This window comes from Jaculus jaculus, chromosome 2 (genome assembly GCF_020740685.1).
Source record: "Jaculus jaculus isolate mJacJac1 chromosome 2, mJacJac1.mat.Y.cur, whole genome shotgun sequence".
Lineage (NCBI taxonomy): Eukaryota > Metazoa > Chordata > Mammalia > Rodentia > Dipodidae > Jaculus > Jaculus jaculus.
This window is the reverse complement of record NC_059103.1, coordinates 134,871,175-134,890,401: the sequence shown is the minus strand read 5'-3', so window position 1 is coordinate 134,890,401 and position 19,227 is coordinate 134,871,175. Positions and strand designations below refer to the sequence as shown.

General features: G+C 40.1%; 1 protein-coding gene across 1 annotated transcript in view; it reads left to right on the top strand.

Moving 5' to 3' along the window:
- Positions 1-622: 622 nt before the first annotated feature.
- LOC101599339 (cytochrome P450 7B1) overlaps positions 623-19,227 on the top strand; it is a 179,361-nt gene continuing 160,756 nt past the window's right edge. Inside the window, exon 1 of the mRNA XM_045143410.1 lies at positions 623-781. Within this exon, the coding sequence (XP_044999345.1) occupies positions 693-781 (89 nt within the window). The 5' untranslated portion in view covers positions 623-692. The remainder of the gene's footprint in view (positions 782-19,227) is intronic.

Genomic DNA, 19,227 nt, shown 5'->3' with positions numbered 1-19,227 from the left:
CATGTTAGATGAGCGTTCTTCAAGAAAAGGTATTTTTAAAGTTTTTTCCTCTTCTGTCAGTACGACTTGCTCAAGTTGTACTACTGCTTTGGGCCCTTCGGTGGTGGGCGCTTGTCCCATCCCTGGTTTTCTCCGTGGTCTTTTTGGGCTCTGCATCTCAGGCCTTCTGAATCCCTGTCTCAGGCCCAAAAACCTTTGGTACTTAACCGGGTTTCAACATCATAGTGCGAGCACGGGACCTGGGCCCCGAGCGAGGGGCGGCACATTCCTCTGGTAGGCGCCGCAGCCTAGCTCCCGGGGCGATGCGGAGAAGCCCGGGCGAAGGCGCAGCCCCGACCGTCGTGGGGGCGGGGGACACGTGGGGTCCTTGCAGCAGCGCGGGCTCCCCTGTGACTCACCAGCGAAATCCCCCTCCTGCAGGCGCCCTTCCCGGGGAACCCTAACTCCTTCCCTGCGCTTGGCCTTCTTCCTGCCGGAGGAGAGAGCAAGCAGCGCCTTTTCCGGGGCGCGGGGCGGCAGCAGCGGGGGAGGGTCGGGGCCGGCGGGGGAGGGACTCCTCCTCCAACTCTGGGATTCGCCGGGGTACTCGGGGCGGGCTGGCTGCCTCGCTGCTCCGGGACGGACGGACAGACGGACGCAGAGGCGCTCGCGCCCGGCAGCTAGGCGTCCCCGCACCGACCCCGGTCCCCGGCATGGCGCTCGAGCCCCTCGGCCTCCCGGGCCTGCTCCTCGCCCTGCTCCTGCTGCTCGCGGCCGTGTGTCTGCGCAGCAGGCGCTGCAGGTAAGCGCCCCGGCCGCCCGCGCGCGGCCCCCGGAGAAGCCCCCGCCCCCCGCCCCCCGCTGCCCAGCCGCGCTCGACGCGCTCCGCCGCGGCCCCTCCGGTCGTGGGGAGCGAGCGTCCTAACAAAGGCCGGCCATCTCCGCGCAGGAACGTCTGCAGCCCCCAACGGACCCGCGGCTCAGTGCAGGCTGAAAGTCTCGGGGAGGTTTGCCCTGCGCGTTGGGCATCGCGCGCGGCTCCCGCACACGCACATTCAAATTGTGGCTCCATGGCCCCAGAGTTGAGAGCGTGGCAGGTAGAGCATTTTCTCCTAAGTTACGTTCATCTCAAAGAAAAACAAAACAAAAAAAAATGCTAGTGCGTGATTATGAACAGTAAGTAAGCTTAGGTGCTGCCCCGTGCCTCAGTTTACCCAATTATTACTTATCAGGAAAAAAATGAAATGATAATGATTACTTATCGTGGGTTTATTTTTTTTAAAAAAAAACAAGTAAATGAGTTAATGACATTCATGCTTTGGTTGTGTGCACCTCAGTTTACCTGACTATATACATCTTCAGGAAGAAGGAATAGTAGTACTTACCTCTTACGGTATTATTTTTTTGTGTGTGAGAAGTAAGTGAGATAATAGTGTTTATGCTTTTGTACTGTTAACAACCAGTAAAAACTCAGAAGCTCATCACTTTGCCTGACATGAAACGTGGAAGTAGAAGTAGTGAAATTCAAATGCAGTCATTCACTTTTTCTCATTCTTTTACTGTCTTGTCTCTCATACAAGTAGTTTGGTTGACTTTTGAAAAATCAAACAAATTTGGGGGGGGGATTATAATTACTGCTTTAAACATAAATAAATATATATATATATATGTATATATAGTCAATGTGCATTTGTATAAGGAGGCGTGACAAAGGTTTGGGGACAAATATCTGTGGCTAATCTTAGAATGGTCATGAATAAATATTCTGGATAATAGTACTTGCATTTCCTCCCATGCGAATTTTCAGAAAAATTTCTGGAATGTGGCATACTCTCTCATAGCATGCCTTCTCCCATGGTTGCCTTGTTGTTGTACTCAAAATGGTTAGGTCAATTAACTTCAGGAGGTTATGATTCTTGGCAGTGTCAGCCAAAGCCAGTTAAGCTGCTTCTAGGTATGTTTTTTAAAAGAGGCAATAAACAAGAAAGCTGTTGTTTAGTCCCATTTTATATGCAGAGCAGGCACATTCAAGCTGACTAGGTCATTCTGAACCATTGAGAATAATTGGGGTGAGAATGTGGAACTTAAGATAATAGTAAGAAGGTCAAAGGGCAAAGTAAGTTTTATCTCCAGCAATCAGAGACTAGATCTATCTTTATTTGTGTCATTAAAATTTTATTTGGCTGAGATATTCATGTTATCAATTGTCAATTCTTTCATATCTGGAAGGCTGTTTAATGCAAAACTTATAGGCTATTGCATTCTAAGAGTCTGATGCATCGTTTCAGTATGTAAAAGGTGACTTGACTTGCTCCAACCCAGAAAATTGTTTTTTTTTTTTTTTAATTTTAAATCATTACTGTTTCCTATGTTTAGATAACTTATTGTTAAAAGAAAATGCTGTAATGTCACTTCTAAGAGGGGAAATCATAATTAGAATTAGATGTTCTCTTAGATTTGTGTGTGTGTGTGCTGACAGTAATATGTCTGAACATATATATGCTAATAAAAATACTAGGAAAAACACTGTTTCAACTTGTTTTTCTATATTTAAAAAAAATATTTTATAAAAAGTTAAACTCTAGATCTTCTCACTTCTGTGAGAACTCTCTCCCCCTTCTCCGAGGGTCCTCCTCCATGGGGTTGTTGGTATTCTCTCTGTGTGGGGTCATGAAGGCCTTTTATGTGGGGTACTGTGCCTCAGAATAATCCTACCCACCATGGCTCTTACAATATTTTTGCTCCCTCTTCTGCAAGGCTCCCTGAACCATCTTGGTCCTGTTAGCAGTCTGATTTAGTGCTGAGTTTTCTGTGGCCTCTGGGTTTATACTTTGATGGGTTTTGATTGGCTATGTTGTCTGTTGCCATCACCCTGGTGCTGGTTGTTGAGCTAGCAGGGAGAGGTGTATTCCTGTTTCTGCTTCCTCTGCAGTGTCTTCTGTGCCACAGGTAAGGTGTTAGACATGGGATGTCTTGTGGTGGGCTATTGGCTATCTTTTCTTGTGTCGGTGGATCTTGGACCTCCTCAGTTTCTCTGCCATCTGTAAAATGACAGACTCTCCAACCAACAGTGAGAGCAGCTTGGATTAAAGGGGACTTTCATAGTTATTTGAGAGACTTTTTGGTGTTTATGCTCACTCTTGACATCCAGAGAGCAGTGGGAGCTTTTCTCTGGAATCTCTAATTTTCCTGGCCATGGGATGGATACTTACTTGGTTCCCAGCACCAGGTATGAGTTCTCTCTTGAGAGGGTCTGATATCCAATCACAGAGCACTTGGTTACCTGCACAGGTGTGGGATTCCTGGCTTTGTTGGGATCTATAAAGAACTTAAAAAACTAAGGAACAACAACCACCACAACAAAAATCCAATAAAAAATGTGGTAGAGAAAAAAAATGTGGTAGAGAAATGAACAGATAATTCTCAAAGGAAGAAACATTAATGGCCAATTCACACTTAAAGAGATGTTCAACATCTTTAATCATTTGAGAAATGCAAATCAAAGTAACTTTGAAATTCCATCTCACTCTAATAAGGATGGTACTCACCAAAAATTTGAAGGACAACAAATGGTGGCGAGGCTGTGGGAAAAGAGGCACCCTTATCCACTGCTGGTGGGAGTGCTAACTAGTACAACCACTATGGAAATCATTATGGAGTTTCCTGAAAAGGAAGAAAATAAGGCTGGGCATGGTAGTGCATGCCTTTAATCCAGTGCTTGGGAGGCAGAGGTATGAGGATTGTAGTGATTTTGATTTTAGTTTGTATTTAAAAGTTTCTGTTATATCTCCTTGCTTAGAAACCATTGTTATACCCTGACATAATAAATTTATCTACCAGCTTCCCCTTATCCTCAGCTAGTTTTAAAGAGATTCTCTGCACTCAGTGGTTACATCTTTCTCTCATGCAATTCTCATCCTTTCAACAATGATATCTTGGGCTGGAACGTAGGGAGTCCATCTTTTTGGGCTTCAGGTTTCTCACCTGTAAAGTGAGAATAGTAATTGGCATCTCTGAGTTCTTGTGACGGTTTAATGAGAAGGTCAGTGCTTGGCACATTGTCATGGATGGTGGTGGTACTGACTTGTGGAATTGGTGGATATAGCATATTCTATTGTTAAATATTTATTTATTTGATGGGGGGGGGGAGAGAGATGGAAAGAGAATGGGCACACCGGATCCTCTAGCCACTGCAAATAAACTCCAGACACATGAACCACCTTGAACATCTGACTTTACGTAGGTACTGAGGAATAGAACTTGGATACTTAGGATTTAAAAATTATATGTTATTTATTTGTTTATTTGAGGGGGGGAGGAGAGAGAGAGAGGGGGGGGAGAGGGAGAGGGAGGGAAAGGGAGGGAGGAGAGAATGAGCACGCCAGGCTCTCCGGCCACTGTAAATGAACTCCAGATACATGCACCCCCTTGTGCATCTGGCTTATGTGGCTCCTGGAGAGTTGAACTGGGGTTCTTTGGCTTTGAAGGCAAGTGCCTTAACCACTAAGCCATCTCTTCAGCCACAGATACTAGTTCTTTATGAAGCAATTAAATTCAAAATGGACATATTCTTCCAAATAAGTTAAATAAAGGGAAATAAGTCCTATTTTTGTTTTTTAATTGGGGTAGTTAAAACAGATATCCAAGCTTACAATGATTAGGGGGAAATAGTTATAGAAAATATCATAAGGAGTATAGCAGAGTACAGATTTTTTAAAATCTTACATTTCAAGATATCACACCCTAAATAGGTGTTTTTGGCCTGAACTCAGGTGCTGGTTGTGCCATGTTACTGAGGATCTGCTTCCTTCCTTCAGCTTCTAGTGACCTGCTGATTTTAAAGCCTATTTTTCTTTTCTTTTTTTTTTTTTTTTCCAATTTTCTGTCTTGACATTTTTTTTTTCCTGTATTTTATAAAGGTCATTCTGATTATATTGTACTCACCCAGATAATTGGGAATTAACCCAGATTATGATCTTTAATCATAATCTCATGATTAAGTCTTAATCACATATTCTACTCAACGTGGTATTTTCTTTGGCCCTCAAAGATATCCATTCTACATGCACAAAACATTCACCCCATGATAACACTCGCCAGCCTCAAAGATGTCCATTGTATCCACACAAAAAATTGACTGGTGGGTGTGGTGGCTCATCCCTTTATTCCCAGCACTCAGGAGGCAGAGGCAGAGGCAGGGGATCAATGTGAGTTCAAGTCCAGCCTGAGACTACATAGTGAATTCCAGGCCTGGGCTAGAGTGAAATGTTACCTTAGAGAGAGAGAAAGAGACTGAAGTTTAACATTCACCAGTATCAAAACTGTCCTTTCTATATTCAGTCCATTTCTAACATTTGCCAGTTGAATCTACTTTTATCATCATCAGCTCAAAGCCAAAACTTCATCTAAATCTCATTAGTTCAGACAATTCAGATATCATCATCTAAGCCATTAAATCTATTAAGGATGAGAATTTGATTATGTGATTATCACTCCTATAGTACCAATATTATGTTGTAGTTACCTTCATTTTTCTGGGACAAAACATCCTACTAAAAGCAGCTGATGGGAGAAAGGGGATGCTTCATGATGGCAGAGTAGTTACCTTCATTTTTCTGGGACAAAACATCCTACTAAAAGTAGCTGATGGGAGAAAGGGGATGCTTCATGATGGCAGAGAAAGAATGGTACAAGAAGAGGCTGGACATCACAGTCTTGTCACTTCAACTGGCAGAGTGTACCACTAGAGTGAGCTGAACTTTGGTAAGGGGCAGCTTGGCTATAACACTCCTAAGTTCACTCACAGAAACATACTTCTTGCAGCAAATCACCACCACCCAAATTGCCACCATCTGGGGACCAAATATTGAAAGAAAACACACTAGTTAATGGGGGACATCTGTTTTAAACAACCACAATCAACTTTCAGGTTTTTCATTTATCCCTTTGCAGATGGAAGATAATAAAGTATTGTAGCTTGTACCAATCAAGATGCTGATTTGGACAATACACATATGTGGAACTATTAATCATCCTCCATATTTCTGAGGAAAGCCTTGTTGGAAGCAAGAATGTTTTTGTCACCTGTGGATGAGGGTGTGAGATAAAATGCAGAGTAATGGAATATCATAGTTGATTTGGATTTGAAAGCTTAGAAAGCAGATGTCATGGACACCCTTTCTCCTAGGTACTGTTTTCAGAAAAGAAGTTGCATGAGTTTCTTTCCTTTTATTCCTCTCCCCACACACATGCCTCCAAACTCCACACCTAAATTGTTATAAGAAATGCAATTTAAATGCTATTTATCTTAATATCTTAAATTTTAGCCAAGATAAAAAAAATCAGTAACATTTTTGAGTTGTAATATGTTGAGGTTACACAGCTAATGTGTTATTTTGACATATTGACTTGTTGATATTAATGTTTCACACAGGTAAATATTCCTTTTAAAATTTATTTTTTTACACTTTCATTATATGTCTTACATTTTGATCTCACTTCCCCAGTTATCCTCTTTCTTCCCTTCCTGTACACTAAAATCCTTCTTCTTCCTATTAGATCCCATCTTACTTCCATGCCTTCATGTTTTTGACCTACTGATTTAAATTAGAGTTGTTTCCGTAATTATGGGTGGGGGGGGGTTATTTACTTTCGAATGGGCAGTCCTCCAGTGGCTACACCACTAAAAGCTATGACTCCTCCTCTCCTATCAATCATAAGTTTGCACTTCTTACTCTGGGAGGTGGGGGCCGGGTCTTACCAGCTCCCCTTTCCTCCATGATAAAATATTGCCATTCTCAATCATGTGCATGAATCATATCTGCTGGGTGTGCATGAGTGTAGTAGATTTGTTGGATCCAGAAGACAGCATTCTGCTGCCCTGCTTTCTCATCCTCCTGCTCTTATTCTTTCTGTTACTCTTCAGTGAGGCTCCCTGAGCCTTGGAGGTTATGGTTTTTATGTCATGCATAGTGTCAAGCACAACCTAGTAGCTTATTCTTGGTAAAGAATTTTCTGTGTTCAAGGCTGCAGGCAGTACCTATTTATGAGAACAAAGATATTTAGATAGCAGTTTGACATGCTATTTAACTAATACGACCACAGTATTGTCACTCCCTTTCCCTGTTCCCCCAGCCAGTGCCTAAGGACAGAATTTTGTCTAGATTTTCAATACCAGGCATGATTTTCTTCCTGTCAAATGAGCTGCAAAACCAATCAGAGAGCAATTGGTTGCTCCCATACCTCTCCTGCCATTATTGCATCAGTGGACATACTCTCCTTGCAGGTTGGTTGTGAAGTGTGTAGGGTCTATAGCTAGGTAGGATTGTTGATGATGTTTCCCCCACCAGCAGCTTGCATAGTATCTTTTGGCAAGGAGAAAGCTAGTTTGTAGGGCAGAAGCTTCTGAAGGCTTGGTTTCTTTACATCCTGAAATCAAAATGTGTGGTAAAACAAATATTTCTGCTTCTAATTACAATTAACCCTTGGTAGCTATAGAGAATGCAGGATCCCACTGTATACCAAAATCAACAATGTCCAAGTTCCTGATATAAAATAATATTTAAAAATTCCTGGCTAAATACCTGATACTAGTTAAATAGTGTTGGTGAGAGAATAATTATAAGGAGGAAAGTCCTTATATGTTTTGTATAGATTTTTTATTCATAATATTCCCAATCTGCAGTTGGTTAAACCTAGAAATGTAGAATCAGGGAGTTTGCAGGCTAACTTTATTTAATTACACTTAGAAAGACCCATGATATTCTAGATCTGTCTTTGACATTGTCACAACTCCCTAGAAAATGAGAAGGACTAGGATGCCATAATTAACAGCATCTTTACTTTCTCTTTTTCCATCAAGTATTAGCAAAGGCTGTGGGCACTGAGAAAAAGTGCAGTGCTTCTGGACAGTGTGTGTGGCTAATGGAATTCTGTGTTCTTAATGGGGGGGTGCTCAGGTGAGGGTCAAGAGCCCTCCTGGCACTTCAGTGTCTCCCCTTCTTAAACCCAGAGTTTTCTGATCTCCCCACCACTTAAAACAGATTTCTGGCTTACTTTACTGTTTTATTTTGAAACTTAAAAAATAAAAAATGTCCCAAGACAGAATATTTCTGTGATCTAATGGGGGAAGGTGATGCCTATAAAAACATTTTTTTTTTTTTTTTTTTTGCAGTTGACTTAAGTTTGTCATTTAAGGTACCCATATAATGGGTCATTGGAACATTCAGTCCTGCCAATTGGACCAACTTTGATGATTGCTCAATTCTATAATTGCTTTTTCCTGATAAATCCTGACATCCCTTTAAATGTGTCATGTTTCTTACAGCAGAAAATCAATTCATAAAGTTTGTTAGATTAACATGTCTTTTTATCTTTATAGGAGTAAAATCTTGGGCTTCTTACCTGGTAATGAGGAGTAATACCTATCTTGTTTGGGCTGCTATATAAAGATCCCATAAACTTGGTGGTTTTTAAGTCACACAAATTTATTTTTCACAGTTCTAGAGATGGGGAAGTCTTAACTAAGGCGCTGGATACAGATTTCCTCAGAGACAACTATCTTGTCACTGTATCTTCATGTGGTGGAAGGGACAAAAGAACTCTCAAAGACCTCCTTTATCCTAACACCAATTCCTTTCAAGAGGGCTCTAACTTTATGACCTCCTAATACTATCGCCTTGGGGAGTGGGAGGGGCACACACTTGTAGATCAAGTCAGAAAATAGTGTATGTGAAGTTATCCATGGCTCAGTTTTTCTCAGCACTTAGACCTTCTTGCAGAAGGCAGTGCAGTTTAAGGTAAAGAGCATGGCCTTGAGGCTGAAGTAAAGCTTGGTCCATAATGTAGTTGCAGCACAGCACAGGGCTGATTTTTGTGAGGATGATGAAGGAAAATGGAAATGAATGATGTTGGAAAACTATGATGACTCAGGCTGTGGGCTTAGATGTTTCTCATGTTTTCTCGCTGTATCTGCATTCTCATTAAAAAGATAACTGTTATGAAGCTTTTTTTTTTTTTTAAAGAAGAAACATGGGGATGGGGAGATGGCTCAGTGGTTAAAGGTATTTTCTTGCAAAGCTTGTTGGCCCAGATCTGTATCCCAAACTATCCACATGGGTTTGACACAAAAAGTGGTACAAGTATCTGGTGTTGGTTAAGTAACACCAAGATTGCTTTGGCATGCCCATACACTCCTCTCTACCACACAGCCACACACTTATGTGCAGATCAATCAATCAATCAATTACTAAGAGACAAAATAAGAGATGAATTTATCTGCGGTGCAGTGCTACTCAGGAATACAACTAGGCTTTTAGTTCTGGATCCACTAGAATTGTGCTAGAATAAAGCTCTCAATCCCAGAGTGAATCTCATTATAAGCCTGAGAACCTGTGCATAGATTAGGTATGTGGCAGAGAGGAATAAAGGTTGCAGATTGAAAGTTGCTATTTCAGTAGGCCTTGTGTAATCACAAGGCTCTTTAAAAATGGGAGAGCAAGGCAGACAAGGAGGTCAGGGTGATTTGCTGTTCCATGATATGATTTAAGAAAGGCTTGACCTTTTTCTGGCAGTTCTTGTTTGTTTGTGGTTTGTTTAGCTGTCAGACCAAAGACCTTGTACATATTGCTGGTTTTAAAGAGGTATGAAGAATACATGGAAAGAACAAACACAGTCAGCCTGTAGACACTAGAAAAAGTAAGGCAACAGATTTTCCTCCAGAGGCTCCCAAAGGGAACAGCTACATCTGCCTTGCTGACACCATGACTGGAGCCAAGGGAGACCCATACTAGTTATTTGGACTGTAGAACTGTCAGATAATAAATTTGTGCTGTGCCATTATGGTGGATGGAATGTAAAATGCTTTCTACTCATAGCTCACGTGTTTGAACACTTGATACCCTGCTGGTGGTGCTGTTTGGGAAGCTTGTGGAACTTGCAGGAAGTGGTTCACTCGCCTTGAGGTGTGATAACTGGGCCCCATGTGCATTCTTTCTGCTTCTTGCGTTGCAATGTGACGCTGGTTTCTTGTTCTAGCCTGCCATGCCTTTCCTGCCATCATGAAACTTCCCCTCAAAACTCTAAGATGAATTAAACTTTTTCCTTCTATAGGCTGGTTTTGGTCAGGTAGTATGTCCCAGCAACAAGACAGTAACTGATAGAGCCACTAAGCCTGTAGGAGTTTGGTATAGCACTCATAGAACATGAATAAGTTTACTTCCTAAGCTTTATATGTTGAACTTCACTGCCTCCAAAGATAAGAGGGAAAAGGTGAGAAAGACTGAGCCATGGCTGATTGTGCTAGTGGGCCATGAGGAGCAGGTTAGAAAGTGAACATTTATTAAACTTCTGTGCTTTCACCACTGTGCTATATATAACAGTTTGAGTATTCCTGGCTTTAGGCACAGGTTGTCATGAACTGTCCATCTGGGTCTCCGCTCCTTACCAAGCAATTTACGAGTAAATTTTGAAGGTTTGTTAATTTATCTAATACTTCCACGAATCTTCAAAATGGGACCTATGCTACAGGTATGAGGACTAAGGTGTTTTGGTCTAAAGGCTTCTTCTAGTATAAGCTTGATACACATGCACTCATGGCTGCATTCAGGAAAGAGTGGTGACCTTGAAGAATTGATGGGTACTTTATTGACTTCTCAAAAGTAAGAGAGCAGGAACCTGTAGGGTGAAGAAGAAAGATTAACAGCTTCTTGTGGGACAGCATTTATTTTATACTTTATCCAAAGTAAAAGTCCATTGAAACGGCTCCAGGTTACTGTTCTGTGAAAGGCAAAGGACGAAGCTATAGGAAGCTACTTTGTTGAGTAAGAGAAGGTGAGATCAATTATATCATGCATTTTTATAGCGAAGTGTTCCAATTTATGGCTTTGGCTTTTTTTTTTTTAACACAGAAGTATCTAGGATGGATTTCTTTTGTCTGTAGAAAAGTGGAAAGGATTAATTAATTCTATAATTGCTGAATATAAAAATTAATAGAATTTTTAACAAAAGTATAACTGTAATAGGATTTAAATTCATTGCCATTTCTCCTTATAACTTCATCCAAAATAGTTAATATTAATGAAGAAAAAACTTTACAAGCTTTACCTGATTCAGCACCTAGTGCAATATGTGGCATTGACTAGGTTCTGGACAACTATTTGTAAGAATGAAGTATGGATGAATGAGTGAATGAAGTATTTTGCACAGTCATTATTATCTCCCAGTACATTTTTTGGTTGTTTTGATATTGAAATATGCAAACTACATGAAAAATGATACCCTATGTTATATATACCCCCAAATTCCCCTTCTTCATTTAAAAAGTAAAAAGTAAAGAGTTCTTTAGCAAGTTCTTACCTATCGTGAATATTTATAAAAAGAGAACATATTGGTACAATGATTATTCTTCAATATAAACCTAGTTTCAAACAGTAACTGGAGGGCAGCCAACACCTAAAATTTCTACTTCTGAAAATTCAGAATTTAAAATATGTATTGTTACATTTAGGTTTAGGCGCTGAACTTGTTTATAAGATACTCCTCACTCATGTAGGTGGGCAGTTGCAGGTGGGTGGGGTGGCTCATGCCTTTAATCTCAGCATTCAGAAGGACACTGAAGTAGGAAGGGTTACGTTGTATTCAAGACTCACCTGGGCTACACAGTGAATTCCAAGTCAGCCTGGGCTGGTCAGCCTGTGAGACTCTGCATCAAAAGAAAATATAGAGAGGATGAAGAAATGCTTCATTTTAGAAAATGGAACTTTTTTCTGAAAGGTCTGATGCTGCTGTTGGTAATCATACTGAATCGTTCAGACATATTTGGCTCTTAGTACATTTTAAATAAATACAGTAAACTGGAGGCTCATAAAATGTCAGAGACTAGGTTTTTAGATTGAAAGTCAAAATTGTTCTCACCAAATCAATGCTTTGTATTTACTGGCTATATCCTAGAACTTGAAACCATTTTATCCCAGGAAGACTAGTAGCTTATTGCTTGATCATATCCAGTAAGGACTAAGTGCTGTGGAATTTTATTTTGATAATGCTGTTATTTTGGGTTAGGAGTGAAGGAATTAACTCCTTTCAATGACAGATACCACTTTTAGGGTTAATCATATGGACTATATCGTACGATAGAGCTTTTTCAAAAAAAAATATTTTATTTATTTATGTGAAAGAAAGAGATGGAAAGAGAGAAAGAGAGAATGGGCATGCTAGGACTTTTAGCCACTGCATACAAACTCCAGACACAAGTGTCCCCTTGAGCATCTGGCTTAGGTCCTGGGGAATTGAACCCAGGTCCCTAGGCTTGGCAGGCAAATGCCGTAACCACTAAGCCATTTTCCCAGTCCCCCTGTTTCTGACTTTTAATATTGAGTGCCAAGACTCATTTCCCAAATGAGTACCAGACATAAGGGAAATACTTTGTACTTCTTATTGTATTGAATTTTATTAAATCCTTTAACAAGAACATTCTTTATTTTGTATAGCTATGAAATAAGTCACATTAAATGATGTTTTCAACATCATAAAGCTAGCATGTTAATGCAGAGTGTTGAAAGCCATAGTGTTTGGATTCAAGCCCAATCCTTTCGCTGTTTTATTCTTATCACTTTTTTACCACCACTCTGACAAATGCACCTTCCCTTTCCTAAAAATAAAGAAACTAATATCCAACACAACTTTTAAGCATCTCTAAGGTAAACATATGTACATTTGAAATTTTAAGATGATTATGTTTAGTCTAACCTTAAAACTAGCCTGAAGTGGTCTGCCATCTCCCTCTTGTGCTAGACTGTGTGGCAGCCACATGTGAGGGATGAGATGTGAAATTTAAATTCCTTTTTCTTGTCCATATTGGCATTTACATGCACTTCTTTATTGGCTCAGCAGAGCATATGATGAAGCAGGGACCTGTGACACAAAGATAGTAATGGTCAGGCTGAATTAAAATCATATATCAATGCTTGAAAATATGTAAAGTTTGCCTCTGGACCACTCTTTCTTAAAGGAAGCTCACATTGAGAGTCAAAGGTGAAGGATATTTTCTCCCTCTGGGAATGCATTAAAGGCAGGTAAGTTAGTATACCCCCCCTTTAACAGTCCTTCCTAAATGGGTTAGGTAAGTTGCCATACATACATATCATTGCTAAAGTTGCTATAGTACGTAGAGAAGTCACACTCAACATTGATTGAGAGTGTTCCAGACAGTTTAAGTATTACTTGATGTAGCAAAACATGGTGGCTAGTGATGTGTCTCTTGAATGCCCTCAGGTCTATAGTGGGCATTTCACCTTGTTTTGGATTTTGAAAAACATTTTCCATTCGGGTAAAGAATCTCAGCACTGTATTGTGAACAGAATACATACATCTTTGACATTATACATGGCTACTTCTTTTGCTACTCATGCATTGTATGTGTATATGCATGTATGTATAGGTACATATATATGCTTAAATATATGTGTGTATGTCTTCCAAACTAGTTCTATCCATTTTTCTTGTCAGTGTGTTATCCCATATTGTGTCAAAAGATAAAAATATTTCAAGAATATAGGAAATCATCAGTCACCTGAAGAAGGGTAATAATGACTTTTAACCAAAAGCATTTGTGACTCTGAAGTATATATAGGGTAATACATGGTTTTTGTACCCAAAGCTCTACAAAGAGCAGATAGTTTAAACTTAAAGTGGGCATTACTTCCTAAGATAAAAAGTTCAGATATAAGGACCTTGAACTTTTCATATTTCTATAGAAATGGACTAAAGTTATTTTTCTTTCCACATAAAAATCCTCTATGTCTATGTGCAGAACTTGCTTTTATTTTGGACTCCAGAGTTAGTATCTACTGTGGCTCTTCATGTTTTTGAAAGCAGAGCCTGTGACAATGAAACCCACTGCAGGTGGATGGGCTGTTTGACTTGCACATGACATGGCCACTGCAGTTTCTCTAAAATTCCATGTATGGGAGTTGTAGTCAACGAAGAAAAGAATAGAGACTCAGTGGACATGACATATTTGTATTCAAATGTCCATATATAAAGCAGCACCATGTACCATGAATAAACACAATAAATTTTTTTTAAAAAAAAATAAAAAGTTTCAGAACGGACTGTACAGTATTTCTGGAGTGAATGAAATGAAGTTGCACTTAAATTTCTTATGACTTTCCTTTGATCACTGGGGACTCAATATGCAACAGTTATTTTTTTTTTTTTTTACTTTTTAAAATTTTTATTTATTTATTTGAGGTTGTGTGAGAGAGAGGGAGTGCACCACAGTCTCTTGCTACTGCAAATGAACTCCAGATGCATGTGCCATTTTGCACATCTGAATTTAAATAGGTTACTGGGGAATCAAACCTGGGCCTGTAGGCTTTGCAAACAAATGCCTTTAATCTTCTCCTCAACCCTGAAGATAGCTTCTCATGGGATGGAGAGATGGCTCAGCAGTTAAGGCACATGCTTCAAAACCTAACAACCTGGGTTTGATTCCCCATTGCCCACATAAAGGCAGATGCACAAGGTGGCACATGTGTCCAACAGTTAATTTTTGTCCCAAATAGTAAAAGTGAACTGAGAGATAAAAATCTTTTTAATTATGTTTCATTGAAGGATATGTATAAACTCAGTTATGTCTTATAGGCAAAAATGTATATAACTATGTAACATAGAACATATTTAAACAGTTTTTCTTTTCCACAATGACTATTTTCTATCATTTTAGTTTGCCCCAGTGAGAGTAACAAACTCAATTTTCATTAAAACTCTGGAGCTATCCTCTTTTAAATAGTCATATTTAAAAAAGAAAGGCTGAAGAAACATGAATTCAGATGGGAACAAAATGCAGTTTCCAGATTTTGATCCAGAATTGTCTTCAATCTCATTCCAAGGACAGCATGGCTGGATTGTTAAGTGCTGGGGAAAAGAGCCTGCAGGTGCTCCAGAATGACATGCTAATCTATGGGCTAATTTCATGAGCTGTGTAACAAATTTATGATGCTGGTCAATTATTTGACTCTGAAAAATTAGTTGTCCTTTGTCAGCCATCTCAACGTGCTATAAATCCATTTGGGCTATGTATCCATTTATTTACATGTTCGCCTCTTCCTTGGAATAATTATCCCCTAAAGGAAAACATTCAAAAATATTGTTTTATGACAAGATGACTTCAGCAAAGGACTGGAATTTTATCCATGGCCATAGCATATGTGTGTTTTGTGTATACACATATGTGTGCAGACAGATGTGCTCACCTCATGCACACAGGTGCACAGGCCAGAGGAGAACATTGCATATCCTTCTCTGTCACTCATGTGTTTTTTTGGGATGGATTATGTCACTGAATCTGGACCTGCTGTTTTTGGTCATAGTGACTGACCAGCAAGTCCCAGCTGTTCTCTGACTTCTACCCGTCCCCACTGGGCTGGGGTTACAGATGTGCACGGACATGCCCAGCTGTGTACATGGGTGCTAGGAAATCCAACTCAGGGCAGATCAGGCCCCCCTGCTTTCTTATCTACTGAGCTGTCTCCACAGCCCCACAGAGTGCACTTCTTTCAAGATCTCTGAAATAATAGGCAGGACAAGAAAATATTTAAGAGCTCTTATCCCTTTTGAAATAAAACTCCAAGAACCATGGCATTTATGAGATAGCAATAGTGAAAGTTCCATACATAGATTGAACAACATTTGTCCTTTACTGAGCTTTAATTTTCTCATCCCAAATGAGGGTGTCAGAGTAAGCAGCCATTATTTGCACATGCATGTGTCTGTGATATGTGTACATTTGTGTTCACAAAGGTGGATGGACATGTGTATGTTGGTGAGCATGAACATGTGTGTGAATCTGGAGGCCAGAGGTTGACATTTGGTGTCTTCCTCTATTGTTTTTTACCTTACTTATTGAGACAGAGACTCTCAATTCAACCCAGAACTCACTGAATGGGCAGGTATAGCTAGTCAGGTTGCTTTGATGATCTTTTCCTGCCTTCTGAGAGCTTGGATTCACATGAGCTGCCAAGCCTGCCTGACATTTATATGAGTGCTGGTGTGTCCAAACTCAGGGCCTCAAGCTTGCATCCAAGTGCTTTACTGACCAAGCCATCTCCCCTGCCCATAATTATTTTTGAATAATATGGTTCTACAAGAACTTTGTTCTCAGATTGATCCCCAAACACATGAATTTTAGTTATGTGGGTTGTACATATCCCCAAGCACAGCCCATCTCTTTCTGACTCTTGTGGTATCTTCCTTTCTACATGCTTAGACTCCATATAAATATTCCATGTCTGTAATTTTCCCAGTTCTCTCAGGCTAAGTTGACTGGCTCCTCCCCAGCACCTCCAAATTCACATCACAGTCTAAAAAATATAACATATTTAAGTAGCAAATGATAAACAACTCCTACAGACAGTTTTCTTCTTGGTCATTATTAACTGATTCAATTAAACCCGTTGCTCACAGTTCACTACAAGTAATATGACTCATGACTCCACATGTCAGCAGTAAGTTAGTTGGATACTCTTCCAGACCATTTTTAACAATGACTGTAGTTTCAAGGTCCATCCTACCAGGAAGGCAAAACTCTAAATCCAGGGAAAATCAGGGCCATGAGAAATGTCTCACTCTTGAAGATGACAGCAATATTGTTCTGACAGTTTTAATGGAAGCATTTTCTTTTTGCTCTTTCATTAGATTAGCTAAGGATATTTGGACCCCAAAATCAGTAGAAAGAACTCAAGTCTGATCAAATTCACCTCAGAGTTAAGAAGGCCCAGAACCTGGATGGAAGAAGAGAAGTCCATGTAGGAAAATAAATTGGCCATGTATGGTGGCTCACCCCTATAATCATACCACTCAGAGGTTAAGGCAGGAGGATCTTGACTTCAAGGATAACCTGGACTATATAGCAAGTTCCTGACTCAAAGAAATTACTTTATGTTGTAATATATCAATTACATGAACATGAACATCTTGTTTAAAACTGAAGCAGAGGTTGAGGTATTATCCCTCTCTGTCTGTAGTACTTTTAAAGAACACATCAGGCTGGTTTGAGCAAGGGCCTTAGTATCAGAGCTATGAAAAACTTTGAATACTAGCTCCACTAGTTTCTAGATTTAAGGTGTCCAGCATGATATTTTACCTCTGAGGATAGAAGCATACAAGAAAGGTGGATGACTTTGAAAAGATTCCATTGCTTAGACTCTTCGAGGAAAAGAGAAGTGAATGCACGTAGTACTTACTGAACTCCCAGCTATGTGGGAAATTCTGGGCTGGGTCAGAAGCAAAAGAAGCCCCTATTTCTGTGCAAGAGAACATCTATAAATAAACGAAGCCTTCCAAGTTCACGCTTCCCTGCTTTCCTAATTCAAGACAGTCAATACCTGTATTTGTCAGAATTTATACACTATGTATTTTCCCCATGATCTTTTAAGCTTCATTTTGTACTGGGAGGAGAACAGAAGCTACCAGTGCCAATAATTACTACTGACATGGCTTTTCCACTAGTCTTTTTCGTATCTCAGGGTCATCAGTCTTACCTGTTGGGTGATCCCGTCCTGTCAGGACCAGATTCATTGGCTAATGTCTAAGCATATTTTTAGCTGCTGACTGTACACAATCATTGACTAGCCCCAAACCTACAGAGACATAAATAACCCAGCAATTCCATTACACAGTATGGTAGGTTACTAGCTGTAGCAGACAGCTTCACACTGCTGGGATGAACTTCCAAACCAGACATAGTTAAAGGGATGAAGGGGTTTATTTGAAGCTTAGATCAATAATGGCAAAAGAGGCTGGCCCTTTTCCCAGACCCAAGCAGAGAGATACAACAGCCAGCCAAGCACACAGGAACCGGAAGCTGCTGGACCCTCAGAGCTTACTCTGCACACTTTAGGCTAGTAATCAGACCCATTCCTAGCAACATCTCCTTCAGCCATGTGTCTGAAGACAAGCTTTTTAACAAAAGCATCTGACTCTGTTGGGGAGCATTCAAACTTACACATTCTGTCCCTGGCTCCAAATACACTCATAACCATCTCTCACTGTAAATTGCACTTGGTAGGCAAGGTAGGAGGATCACTCTGAGTTCAAGGCCACACTGAGGCTACATAGTGAATTTCTGGTCAGTCTGGGCTACAGCAGGTCTGTACCTCAAAAAACAAAATAAATAAAAATAGTGTACATGCCTGAGGAACAACACCGTAGATTATCTGCTGCTTTGACATATGTACTGACACACATACGCACATGTACACACATACAAACAGAACTAAAACCTTCATTGATTTAAGAACCATATAACAAAACTCTCTCAACTAAAATTATTAAACCCTCTTAAATTATGTAGAAGCTGCTTATTAATCTCTGAACTAAATGATCAGTGGGTGTTGAAATTATCTCTGCATGCTACTAGAATAAGAAAAAGATGTTCACATTTCCTTGGGGTAGCTGTTGTTTCTAGAACCAGCTTTGTATATAGCTCAAGCAGGCTGGCATTATAGGTTGGGGATTCATGCACCCTTTTACACCTGTTGTGCCGGGGACACCATGAGCCCATCAGTGCCTGAGTGCTCCCCTAAGGAGCTCACTGCGGGGGATTTTATTTGTGTATTGTTTGTTTAGTGTTTATTATGACAAGTATATTGGTTTTAGATTTATGGCTCAATAGTTTCATTCTTTATGGTAGATGAACATTTTATTGCAAATTAAGGCTCCTAAAATATTAAGTGTGTGAAGTATAACCTTGTTAATAGGCATTTATAGCAGAACAGTAGATTGTAATGGAAAGAATTTTGCTTTGTATATCAACAGAGCTATATATTAGTCATTTTTTTCCACTTCCTAGCTCTGATATTGAAGTCAAGTTTCTCACCTTTGAGCCTTCAGGTCTCTACCTGTAAAGTGAGGGCTTTATACAGTAGCTCTAAGTTCCACCTTTTCTTTTTGAGAGAGAGAAAGAGAAAGAGAAAGAGAGAAAAAGTGAATATACACACCAGGGCCTCCAGCCACTACATTTGACCTCCAGATGCATGCAGCACCTTGTGTGACTGTATGACCTTGTGCATGCATCACCTTGTACATCTAGCTTACATGGGATCTGGGGAGTCAAACATGGGTCCTTGGGCTTCACAGGGAAGCACATTAACTGCTAAGCCATATCTCCAGCTCTGTTCTACTTTTTCTTTGAAAATTATACTTGAGACTAAGGAGAGTTGTATTTTTGGATTTATGGCACACTTTTGG